We start from the raw sequence: 13,332 nt of genomic DNA on the forward strand, positions 1-13,332 counted from the left end.
CCATGGATTTCTCAAAAGTGCCCCTTTACTAGTTGGACACAAAATTTCCTGAAGATTCTTATTCCTTGAGTATGCAATAATTAGTTTGCTGTTTCGAAAATGAACAGGACAGTTCCAAAATTTTTTCACAGCTCAGCTAAAGAACTTTGTTGAGAATGTTGCATCGTACAGGCAATCTGATTAGCATCTGTCTGATATCCGGAGTAATCCAACAAATGGTCTCTATGATTATACAGTGCTCTAGTAAATAATTTCTTCATGCATGGGCGAAGCCACTGCTTGCCTTGGTTCGGTAGCATGAAATTTGTTTTGCCAGGTATTATTGGCCACCGTGAGGATTGTCTACTGACCCAGTAAGGTTCTTCTTTATTTATAGGGCTGGCTCAACTGCAAATGGTTTATTTATTTTTAATAAGTGCAGAGGGAAGGAGAATGGCAGCTGCAAGCGCCAGGCACAGTTCCTGCTCCTTTTATTAGGGCAGCTAAGTACAATTTTGCAGGCTATTGTTCGTGCCCTGCAATGTCTGCACTTCGAAGTCTCCCTCTCCAGTGGGCCACTTGCAAAGTCTACGCCAGGCCTGAGCCTCAGCAAACAAAGACATTCCGAGCCCCAGAAGGCCACGTGTCTGTTGCTCGGCAAACCCCACCTCCCGGCCTCGATGGCGCCTGCGCAACGCCTCGGCGCCTGCGCACGACCGCCCACCGCTACTTATTTCTCGGAGCCGAAGGCGGTTAGCGGTGACGTTATTTCCGTTTGCCTCATACTTCCTTCTTTCTGGGCGAGCAGAGCAGCGGCCTCGCATCACTCCAGCCGCAGCCATGGAGTCGGAGAGCAAATACCTGCCCGAGCTGATGGCCGAGAAGGACAGCCTGGACTTGTCCTTCACCCACGCCATGAAGCTTCTGACCGCAGGTAGGAGCCGCTCGGTCCCCGCGAGGCCTCGGCTGGCTGGCTGGCTGCCTCCCCCACCCCTCCCCCCCCCCTCCCCTCCCCCCACGAGGGCAGCGGCCGGGAAACGAGCGCCGGAGCGCGCGCGCGCTGCCGACCGCGTCGCCGACGGCAGGACGGAGGCCGTGCTCCGTGTTCAACGAGCCTCCCCTCCCCCACCACGCACGTTCTTTAGCCGCCATTTTGCGTCCTTGGCGCCTTCGTGGGTGACGCAAGGCGGACGCTGGGAGGGGTTGGGCGCGCGGGCTGGAGGGCTGGCGCGTGGCCTGTGAAACTCCCCTTTGTCTCCGCCGAACAGAGCGAGGCTGGAGGGCTCCTGAGCGCCCCCTTGTGGTGGAGCCGTACGCCAGAGGGATGGGCCAAACACCTAATATACTAAAATAGGAGCAGATTTTTAGTCTCCGCACGTTCCCCATTGCGGACCGGCCTTAAGCCCTGGTGGTCCAGCGGTTAAGCCACAGTCGGAAATTGCTGCTGACAGGTCGTGCTGCAGTCTCGCGAGACTTCCCCCGAGCACTTGCAGTCCGGACAGGATGTGGGAACGATCACTCCTGTTCTAGCTTACCTCTGGACACCAGGGCTTTAAGGGAGGCTTGCAATGGAGGCAAGGCAGGCAATTGAATATTAACACCCCCCCCCCCCAGTTTATATTCCGGTGAATCTTTTTTTTTTGGGGGGGCAGGTTACTTCTGTTTATAATTGGATCCGTTTATATTCAAGTGCATATATACTGTAATTTGAAAGCTACTAATATATAGTGTGCTGAAAAGTTCTCAGCCCAACTAATGTGATGTGGAGTCATGAAACTTATAAGTTCAACACACTTGGCACATTGTCTGAGTTTCTATAACTCTTCCTAAAAGTACTCTGGATTTGAAAATTGTTACTCTTTTAAACTCTAAGGTTTAGAAACAAAAAAAAAAAAAATAGTCAGATGGAGCAAGATCTGGTGAGTAGGATTGATGGCCTATGCACTGAACCCCAATTGCATCAAAGTATTAATCATTTTGCCAGACTCGTGTGCAGTTGCATTGTCTTGCAAAAGAACTCTTTTCTGCAGCTTCCCTCTCCTTTTTCTTTCAGTGCTTCCTTTAATCAGCACAGCAAGTTACGGTAGTATTAGAACTGCATTAACTGTTTATCCCATGGAATGTGGTCATTACAACACCACTTGATCCCAAAACACTTGTGACCTTTTATGCAGATTTTTGGGTCTTGAATCTCCTTGTCCTTGGAGAACCCGAGTGCCGCCATTGCATGGACTGTTTTCTCTCAGGATCATAGTGGTGTAACCATGTTTCATCAAAAGTAACTAGTCATTCCAAAAAGTTGGCACCAGGTTGCTGAAAATGGAAATTCAATTTGGAAGTGTTCACTCATCGTTTTTTCCTTGTCATCAACAGCAGATGAATCCACAGACTAGTGGTATTACATCCATCAACCAGCAGGTGGAGATAGAGAGCACTTGATTTATCCTCGGGTATATCTTGGATGCATAGCCTCTTGGCCGACCAGTATACTCTATCTCCAGCAGGTACATGGATGTGTTCCTCACAGCTCCTGGTTGGATGTTTGGAAGGAGGGGTGTTCTAGCTGAATGGTGCCAGCTTTGTAGGTACACCTGGGCCCTCCCAGCGTCCCTACCTCACCCTCTTCAGGGTAACACCTTACTGGATGTGTTGCCTTCTGGACTACAGAGCTCACAGCTCCTGGATTCTATGGTGGATTTCGAACCGGGCTTGGCAGCTACTGGCTTCAATTTCCTGGATCAGAAATGAGAGATTCTGGTGGCTTTGGCCTCGGAGGAGAGAGATTCCGATGGCTTTGGCCTCGGAGGAGCTGCGGAATAGGGGCTGTACAATGCTCCCAGGTCCCTTCCACCCCTCCCCTGAAGAAACTGGATATCTAAGTCTCATAAGCTCACTAGTTAGGTGGGTGTGAGACTACAGAGGTTGTCATGCTCTTCGGAGAGGCGCCGGTGGGAGGAGTTTGTTACTCCTTTGTCACATAGGACAGCCCAGGCTATTTCAGCCTTAGTCGTGCACGACCATTGGCTTGCAGCTAGGGCGGGCGGTAGACCACAGCCCTTCCCTCCCACTATGAAATGGGGGGGGGTGTGCCGCTGTCGGTCTTTCTTCTCTGAGGATGGACAATGCTTCCGGCAGTGATTTATTTGCCCTCACTATTCGGTAAGCCCCAGGAGGTTGGCCTTGGCCAGGGCGCCATTTTGCTCGTGGCCTAGTGTACCTTGTTTAATCCCGGCCAGCTGACAGTTAGCTGGGGCTAGGCTAGTTGCGGGCTAGCTGCAGCTCTTTCTGGCTGAGTTTGTGTTGTTCCCCCCCCCCCTTTCCACTCCTTATGGGTCATTTATGTGAAGGAGTGGGCTAAAAGTTGGATCAGGTGTCTGTCTGTGGTTTTCGCTGTATCTATTTGGGGGCTCTGGGAAAGGCACTTGTCACTTCAGGGCCCAGGTACAGTTTTGGTGTCTTGTCTCTCTAGCATTCTCTTGACTTTGGTCAACAGTTTGCCTCCTATGGGAGCCCTATGGATTTGTGCTTCAGAGGGCTTCAGTTAGAGGAGTCTTCCCTTGTCCTATTTCCAGGCTTTATGCCCTAGACCCTTGCGAGGGAAAGAAGGTCTGGTCTGCAGCAGTGCTGCCCGATTCAGGGGGAAAAAAAATTTAAATTCGATTCAGCCTATTGAAATCGATTTTTCAATTCGATTTTCCTGCCCAACTGGGTGTTTTTTTCCAAACATCCTGGTGGGTTTATTTTATAGCCTCTTCACCCCCTTTGCCCTCTCCTACCCACACTGGTCCTGTGGTGTAAACAAAAAATACCTTTCCTCTATTAAATCCTAGCTCACATTTGTGATCCAACACCAGCTCTGGAAGGATCCACATTTCAAATCTGACGCATTGTAATCACAAAACAACAAATAAAATTATTTTTCCTGCCTTATTGTTGTCTGGTCATTTTTCAAATCTTGTTGGTCCCATGTTGGTCTGGTTGTCTTCTGATCAGGCTCTCCATTCTCCGTGCTAACAATCTATCTTCCATCTCTGTCCTCCCCTTCTGTTTCCCTTTCTTCCCCCAGAGGTCTGGCGTCTTTCCTTTTTTTCATTTCCATCTCTCCACAGCAGCAGCAATGGACCCACCATCCACAGATCCACCATCTCTCCTTTTCTCATCTACCCTTTCATCCAGCATCTCTCTTGTGTCCCTATTCTCCTCTCCAGTACTATCCCCCTTGTGTTCCTGTTCCTATGCTCCCTCCATGCCCAGAATCTTATCTCTCTCCATATCCAGCTTCTTCTTTCTCTCTTTCCTCCTGTATCCCCTTCTCCAAGTACAGACTTTCTCCTATCTCTCCTGCCATCCTGCACCCTGCCCCCCTGCCCACCTACTTTGGAGCAGTATCTGTCCATCTTGTACCCTTCCCCTTGTGGTCTTACATTCCTCTCTCCATTAGTCCAGCACCTCTCCTCTGCTTTCCTCCCCCTCTTTTTGGTTTGGTCTCTCTTCCCTTCACTTCACCCCAGGTCTGGCATCTCCCTTCCCCTCTCTTACTCCTTCCTCCTCCTCTCTCTGCACAGGCCTGCCTCCCTGCCCTGAAGGCCTGCTCCCCGCCGCGAAGATCTCCCCCCCACGAAGGCCTGCTCCCCCTCCCCGCCGCAAAGGCACTTTCTCTCTTCCTCCCCGCCGCAAAGGCATGCTCCCCCCGCCGTGAAAGCACTCTTTCTCTGCTGCGAACGAACACCTTCTCCCCCCCCCCCCCCCGCAAGCCTGCACCTTCCCTGCTCTTACCTCCTTAAGGCTCCTGCCCGCTCCCCCAGCTTGCTCGCTCTTACCTCCTTAAGGCTAATAGGGCAACCTGCAGGCTCGCTGGTGTTAATAGCGATCCTTGCAGCTGCCTGTGGTCCTCAGCGGCATGTTCTCTCTGCCCCTGACGTCGGAGCAGGGGCAGGACGTAGCAGAAAGAACATCCCGCTGAGGACCACGGGCAGCTGCAGGGATCACTATAAAACCAGCGAGCCTGCAGGCTGCCCTATTAGCTTTAAGGCGGTAAGAGCAGGCAAGCTGGGGGAGTGGGCAGGAGCTTTAAGGAGGTAAAAGCAGGCAAGTTGGGGGAGGCCTTACTGTCTGATCCTCCCCTCTCAAGCAGGAGCAGCAGCGGACGGCCAGCAAGAGGCAGCGCTGCAGCTCCTGCTTTAGGAAGCCACGGGGGAAGGGTCGGCCATTGAATCGTAAGGCTGGTTTTGTTTTTGTGGTTTTTTTTAATTGAATCTATTTGAATCGGGCAGCACTAGTCTGCGGCAGTGCTCATGGGTTTTTGACATCAGCTAAGGACCATTGCCAGGCAGGAGGGTTACAGACCACAGGAGTTTATTTGGGGCCTAGCAGTTATGATAGGAAGCTGTTTTGCACTCATTCTAATTGTGGAGGGGCGATGTAGCTGTTTTTTCTGCAGCATGGTGCTCTCGGGCAAGGGTGGCTCCTGCTCACATATGCTAGGGAGGGTAGCCTCTGTATGATTGTGGGTGACATACTCTCTGGATTGTAGTATCTCTTGGGACGCATGCTGCAGGGCAGGATTTGGGGGCGAGGGATTTTCCATTTGCTTCTTTATTTCCCTCCTTACATTTGGACTGCTTTGGTACATCCCACTAGTCTGGATTCATCTGCTGTTGATGACAAGGAAGATAAAATTGTCATTGCCTGTTAATTTTCTTTCCTTTAGTCACAGCAGATGAATCCAGAGCCCCACCCTGTTGTGGGGATTTGTTACTCTCAGGCACGGTTTCAGCATGCTTTTGGATGAAATTGCATTCTCGAATTTGAAGCATCAATGATGTGGGAATGAAGTTGCATATGTCTCATGCCTTTTAAGTGCTTTACTTTGTTTTAATTCAATTGCTTTGAGAAGACCTATACTTGTTGACGAGGAGGCTGTGCGTCCAAGATATGCCTGAGGATAAATCAAGTGCTTTCCATCTCTACCTGCTGGTTGATGGATGTAATCCCACTAGTCTCTGAATTCATCTTTGACTAAAGGAAAGAAAATTAACATTTAGGCATACACTTGACTCGCATCTTCTGCATACCCAGCTGCTCATGGATTATACATCCAACACATTCCTTGGATGGATATCTGTAGTGTCACAGCAGTTGTTTTAGCCAATCTTGCCAAAATCAGGTCATGGACATGGTCAATAACTTCAGGAATTGAGACAGTTTGAGGCCTCCCAGACCTTGCTGAACCTTCATTCTCAAAATCTCCACCATTTCACTATGGAGCATGAGGGCATTTGTTACTCAGTTTGCGTCATAAATTCATGGATTTCCTTTGGAGTTTTCTTCTGCAGGAATAGAAACTTCATGAGTGCTCAGAGTTCCACACTTGAAAATTCCACACTTTTCATTAACTTGGCTCAATCAATGATCTGAAACTATGTAAAAAAAAAAAACCCATAGCATTACGATTCTGTAAATTGGCACGTTGCAAAAATAAAATAACATTCTTTTCAACTACAGTGGCAAAATAACTCAGGATTTAGGAAGTTGGGTGGGCTGAGAACTTTCTAGCACTCCCAACAGAAGCAATAAAACTAGAGGATGTGGATATAACATTTGTGAAACTTGATTTTATTTTAATTGTGCTTTGCAAAATGTTTAATAAAAGGAAAACAATTGTGGGGGAAATTCTCAAATGTTATTGGTTAATCCTTTGCTAAGGAAAACACACATTGTGTCATAAGAACATAAGAATTGCCGCTGCTGGATCAGATCAGTGGTCCATCGTACCCAGCAATCCGCTCATGTGGCAGCCCTCTGGTCAAAGATCAGTGCCCTAATTGAGAATAGCCCTACCTGTGTACGTTCTGGTTCAGCAGGAACTTGTCTAACTTTGTCTTGAATCCCTGGAGGGTGTTTTCCCCTAAAACAGACTCTGGAAGAGCGTTCCAGTTTTCTACCACTCTGGGTGAAAAAGAACTTCCTTATGTTTATACAGAATCTATCCCCTTTCAACTTTAAGTGCCCTCTTGGTCTCCCTATCTTGGAGAGGGTGAACAACCTGCCCTTATCTATTAAGTCTATTCCCTTCAGTACGTTGAATGTTTTGATCATGTTCCCTCCTCAATCTCCTCTGTTCAAGGGAGAAGAGGCCCAGTTTCTCTAATCTTTCGCTGTACGGTAGCTCCTCCAAACTTTTAACCATCTTAGTCGCTCTTCTCTGGATCCTTTCGAGTAGTACCATGTCTTTCTTCATGTACAGCGACCAGTGCTGGACACAGTACTCCAGTTGAGGGCGCACCATGGCCCGGTACAGCAGCATGATAACCTTCTCCAATCTGTTCGTGATCCCCTTCTTTATTATTCCTCGCATTCCGTTTGCCCTTTTTGCCGCTGCCGCACATTGCGTGGACGGCTTCATCGAGAACTCCCAAGTCCTTTTCCAGGGAGGTCTCTCCAAGTGCTGCCCCGAACATCCTGTATTTGTGTATGCCTGTCTCTGGTTGCCTCTTTTTAATAAAAATGATTTAAAAAAAAAAAAAAAGGAAAACAGATGAGAACCCCAATTTGCATAGCCAATTTGAAACCATCAGTAAAATATGCATGTCCTGTTATCAGCAGCAGACCAATCCAGACACATGCTCATTGAGGGGTCAGATACAGAGAAGAAACGGGGCCATTGATTAATCTCAGTTTTGAAGGATCATTGGGGATCTGGAGACCATTTGTTAGGTTGCAAATGTTGACTTTGTTGTTTAATCTGAGATCCTTGGGCGGATAAATTGTCAATAGGATGACTTCAATGAAGCATGCTAGATGCCATACCACTGTGATTGTTCTTGTGGATGTGTGACTTTGTCCAAAAAGAGTAGAAGTTCCTACATATTTCCACACTAGACATCGCAAGTAGGAATAAGAAGATGGCCCCTCTCTCGGGATCAATATTCAAAGTGAAAGTTTATTGTAGATGTGATCTTCTTCAATCTGTCCTTGAATATACAAAGTACATAGGAGATAGGTTTGAACACCAACCTGTTGATATGAGGATTATGTTCTTGAGGGAACCAGATACTTGTGTGTACAGACACGAGAGATACATTTCTACCTATGAGGTGAGGCATTTTGTGAGAAGCTCGTGCAGAAGTTTTGAAAGGGACATCATGGAAGCAGCTCGAATGAGGCCTTGTGCTAAGATTTGTTTTGTGGATAATTTGCTGTTCTGTAGATGTGCTTTGCCTACTTCTCTGTTCCAAATTAGTTTCTATGAACTTTACAGACTGGTGTTTTTTCTAGACTTAATTTCTTGAGGAAGTCCAAGCTCTGTAATATGCCTGCTGTAATCCAGAAAGTTAAGAGGACAGCTTATGGCATGGGCTCTGGCGTACATTGAATTTGATGTGGGTGTAGGCATGTTAACTCAAGAAGCTGGCCAGTCGGATGGTGGCATGTGGTATTCTTTTATGTGAGAATGATGGGTGAAAGCCCTCCTGTTTCTTTATAAGATAAAGTTTTAAAGAAAAAAACCTGGCCAAGAGCTGACGTAGAGTCAAAAATAATTATTTGACTATCTTTGTTTCCAAAAAGGTTTTCTTAGGCAAGGGGGGTCCACAAGACTGTCATGTTATATACAGTAGGTCTTTATGCAGTCCAGACTCGCTGACCATGCTGGTCTGATCACTGCTGCCATATAAGTGGCAATAACATAGACATAGCAATAACATAGTGTGAGTGAGATGGTAGACGCACTTCTCTTATCTTTAGATGTCTGACAATGTGGAAACCCAATGGAGGAATTGGGTTTCCACACTTGTTGGTGTGAAGGTAATGCAGTATCTGGAGTTGGTTTTGCTAGGACTTCCTTGTTCCTAAAGCATGTAGACAACTGATCCTCTCTTCTCTCTCCCCTCTATAGCGATTAACTTGTCCTTTTGATCTCTCTCTCCTCAACAATTAATTTCCTGTCCTATTAATTCTTTCTTCTTCCCCTCTTAAAGTCAATTCAATTTGTTACCTTTGCTTAATCTTCTGTAAACCGCATAGAACTTCACGGTATTGCGTTATATACGCTGTTATTATTGTTCCCTGCTAAACCATCTTACCTGCCATGTCTAAAAAAATTTTTGTGATAGTTTCCTAATAGGGTTTGCACACAAGACCTATATGGGGTTGTTTTTTTGGGGTTTTGTTTTTTGTTTAAAAGCTACGAACAATACAGTGGACTGATGCAACAACTACAAATGGTCATGATTTGGGCAGAATGAACCCTATATCCAATTTGAGACATCTGGAGTGAAACTAGGATCTTCAGTGACTATAGGATGGTCTAGAATTCTCCTTTACTGCAGCTGGTGAAAATCCTAGTTAGAAAGCTTTGAGATCTTACGTAGGAACTTTAAGAATGGCGTTCATCCCTGTCCTCCAGCAAAGAATTGTATGGCATATATTTGATTCAGTTCTTGATTTGAAGGAAGTTCCTGTTCCATTGCTGCGCTAATATGATAGACTTTCAGTGGATTCTGAGTCCCAAGTCTTAGAAGGTTTTTGACCTGAAGTGAGTATTCCAAGAAACCATATAAAAACTGCAAGGTGCTTTGGTCAGGATCTTTCATTCTCGCATAATGTTGGTGTGTGCTGGTGCAATAATGCTCTGAAGAAGCACGTAGCTGTCCTGCATGAATCTTTGAAGACCTGCAGCTGGGGAGTCTAAGGCATTTGACTGCGCTATGGATTTTTGGGGCTGCATTTGAATTGGGAATCGGAAAGTGGGGGGGGGGGGTCTCCAAATTTTTTAATGTAAAGAGCTGCGGTATGAGTACAGAAAGCTCTGAGGCCATCAAAAGATTTAAAAGGTTATACATACTACTAACATTGGAAACTACCTTGACCTTGTTCAGATGGGTCTAGGATGATTCATTGTGGCCATTTCTATGTGATGAATCATCCAATTTCAGCGTTTGGAGGGGGGGGTGATGCCCACACCTCCCTAGAATATCAGCATTTGGGAGGCAATGCTTCCCCCCACACACACCCATATTGTACCCTCCCCCTCTCCTCTCTGTCGTTCACACCCTCTGTTAAGCCTGGGCCCTAGGGGTTAAGCAGCTGCCAGAGCTGCTGCGTTGGCCTCTCTGAGCTTGTGTTTTGTGGTTAGATTTAGTCGGGAAAACACATGTGTTGTCACTGCTCCTTGGAGGCATAAGAGTTGAATATTCAGGAAATGGGTCCCAGAGTTCCCTTTTACCATCGGTAATGGACACTTGAGTCAGGGTGGAAGCAGGTGTTCAAGGATGAGCAGACTAGTGGTCCTTGGTGCCAGAACTCCATTTCGATTTGGTGAGAGGTGTGTGAGGAAAGCACATAGGGTGACTGGGTTGCATAAAATAAAAGGAAATTGTCTTGCTTTGGAACATCATGCTGGAGGTGGAGGTTCCTGGGCTAGAGAGCTCAACACTAGTTTTGTCGGAGGACATCAACATTGTGTGCTCATTTGGATAAAGCATATATGTTAATGGTTAAAGTTGTAGCATGGCTTGTTCAGCCACTGGAAATCTTGGCCCTTTCCAGTAGAATCGTTTCAATTTCTGTGGTAATCTGCTGTGTACCCCTCTGCCCAGGTCCTGCTATACTGACAGCAGACTGTAGTAGCATAATTGAATACTATGGCCCACTGCTGCTAAACTTACCAATTGGCTCAGTTTGATTAGGTTGATTTCTATCCTTGTGGCCTGTAGATATTCTTTAATTCATGTCTACCCATTTTCTTCCTGTGCAGATTGCTGGGGGTAACTTGGATTGCATGTGGATCAATAATTTTTTTTTTGCCCTTCTCCTAGAAATTGAAAGGATTGAAAAAGGCGAGGCAAAGAAAGAAGAGGATGAGACCTACCTGGATTTGTTTTCCCACAAGAACATGAAACTGAAGGAACGTGTCCTTATCCCTGTCAAGCAATATCCAAAGGTGAGGGAGTGAAAAGACATTCTTGTCTTTGGGGACTGGGTTGGGTTCATTTGTTTTGCCTAAGAATAAATCGGACTGATCTTGTCATAAGCTACTTGTGTACATATCCAGGATGGCTTTCAAAAAAAATGGGAGGGGGCATTTTAAAAACACAACGCACACAAAGGAGCTGCATATATGTAACGTGATCACATTGTGAGTGTTTGCCAGTTGTGCTGGGGGTTTTCTTATTTTTTTCTGTTGGGTTCCCCCCCCCCCCCCCAATTCATGGAATGTTAAGTGTGTTGCTTTCAAAATCTTGATTTTAACTGGAGGTACAAAAAACATCCTGGGTTCATAACCAAAAAACAAATAAGGTTTAGCTGACAAGTATAGAGCAAGATTTGGAAGAGGTATGAGGGGGTCCCCCCTCCCCCCCCATAATAGCACAGTATTTCATCATTTGCTTCAGTGCCACCATCTGGACTCTGTTGCTGAGGCAGCTTGAGGTGGAACTTGTCCATACATTGACTTGCCTCTTTTTTGAAGAAACTTGAGCCAGTGTATATCAAGTACATAGGTAGTTTTGAGATAAGCATCTTGAAAATCCATGCATTATAGTAACAATGTAATTAGAGGCATGATGCATGAAATACTTGAGCTATCAAAGGGAGTGTGTCGCGCAGTGATTCGAGTTACAGCCTTGGCTCCCTGAGTTTGTGGGTTCAAATCCTGCACTGCTCCTTGTCCGTATCCCAAGTCACTTAATCCCCCTTTACCCCAGGTACATTAGATAGAGTGGGAGCCCACCGGGACAGATAGTAATCAACACCTCTTATTGTACACCGTCTTGAACTGAAAGGTATGACTGGATAGAAATAAAGCTATTATTATTATAGATAGGGAAAAATGCTTGAGTACCTGAATAATTTGTAATCTATATAGAATTTGTAGGATATGCGGAATATACATGAGTGGTAAGGGTGTGGAGGAGGACGGCATTTCCTTTTTTTCCTAGGATCTTCGTAACTACCTGGGGATTTGCCTCCCACTGTTCTTAGTCTGGTTACTCCTGAAATGATCCTGAGTCTGGGAGCTGATCAGTGGTTTAAAATCCAGCCACCTTGTCGCTCTTAACGGTGATCATGACTTCCTCCACAAGGGACTGAATGCATGAAAATTCATAGCGCTGCCATCGGCTCTTTTCATGAAATATTTGCATTTATCCTCATCTTGCCCTTTTATAACAAGTGTGCTGAATTGCTGTTGGGTCTGTTCTGGTTAGCCAATTCTAACATTTAATTTTTCTTTTAGTTTAATTTTGTCGGGAAGATTTTGGGACCACAGGGAAACACCATTAAAAGACTTCAGGAAGATACTGGAGCAAAGATCTCCGTCCTGGGGAAAGGGTCCATGCGAGACAAATCAAAGGTAAGAAGTCCAGCCAGCCTCTGCATGGGCAGAGGAGTTGAGGACTGGAGGGGATATGTGCATAGTACACTCAAGATGACGAGTTGAATGCCTTTTATAAACATAGGTGCTCTGCAAAGTCATGCAGATGTTGGCATGGATCCGTTTCTAATTAAGAATACTATCTATTATTCCTTCTTGTCTCTTTGAGATCCTATGTGCTTGTCTGAAGCAGATAGTTTTCATCTCCATGACCTGCGCCAGAAGGCTGTTCCATTAAGAAGTATTTTCTTGGATTACTTCTAAGTCTCCCTTTGTTGCATTCAATTGGGATAGCCTGTAGAGAGTTGAGCTCGTAGGCATGGCAGACTTAACACAATTGGAATTGGCTTTTATTATTCTTGAGTGTAGCATCTTATTTTTTTTTTTTTTAAAGTATAAGTATCTATAAACAATGTTTGATCCTAAAAACCTTAACTTCAGGAAGAAGACCTCCGTAAGGGAGGGGATCCAAAGTACGCCCATCTAAGTATGGATTTGCATGTCTTCATTGAAGTCTTTGGGCCACCATGTGAAGCCTATACCCGCATGGCACATGCCATGGAAGAAGTGAAGAAGTTCCTTGTCCCGGTATGTATAGAAGTCATTTTTATACAGTATTTCACCCTCCTCCATTCCCTTTTGCTATTTGACTTTGTTCTCATTTGTCCTTATTTTCCATTCACTGTTCACTTATTTTTTGAAGGGGTGGGTAGGATGGGGTGTTGGGGGAGGTGTTTGCAAAAGTAGCTGTGTAGGGTCTGAGATGCTTACACGATTGACAGTTTTACACTGCTACTGGAGGTAGCGACTTTACAGAATTGAGGGAAATGTGCACACATTTGAGGGATGGGAATTGTATACGGGAGAGGCAGGATTTGGCTACTGTTGGGGGAGGGGTTCAGGTTCATGTAAGCAATGCTCTAGAGTTAAGAACCACAGCCGTAGTAAAGAGAATAGAGGGTTTGGTATAAGCTCTAATG

The 13,332-nt window shown here is 45.9% G+C and overlaps 1 protein-coding gene across 2 annotated transcripts in view; it reads left to right on the forward strand.

The window, feature by feature from the left end:
* Nucleotides 1-741: 741 nt before the first annotated feature.
* The window catches only part of KHDRBS1 (KH RNA binding domain containing, signal transduction associated 1), a 40,841-nt gene continuing 28,250 nt past the window's right edge, over nt 742-13,332 (forward strand). The window contains exons 1-4 of one of the 2 annotated variants that reach the window (XM_033955488.1): nt 742-913; nt 10,797-10,921; nt 12,215-12,331; nt 12,794-12,940. In XM_033955488.1, coding sequence (XP_033811379.1) covers nt 820-913; nt 10,797-10,921; nt 12,215-12,331; nt 12,794-12,940 — 483 coding nt within the window. In that variant the 5' untranslated portion in view covers nt 742-819. The remainder of the gene's footprint in view (nt 914-10,796; nt 10,922-12,214; nt 12,332-12,793; nt 12,941-13,332) is intronic. The other variant, XM_033955487.1, reaches the window with a different exon arrangement.

Source organism: Geotrypetes seraphini, chromosome 8 (assembly GCF_902459505.1).
Source record: "Geotrypetes seraphini chromosome 8, aGeoSer1.1, whole genome shotgun sequence".
Lineage (NCBI taxonomy): Eukaryota > Metazoa > Chordata > Amphibia > Gymnophiona > Dermophiidae > Geotrypetes > Geotrypetes seraphini.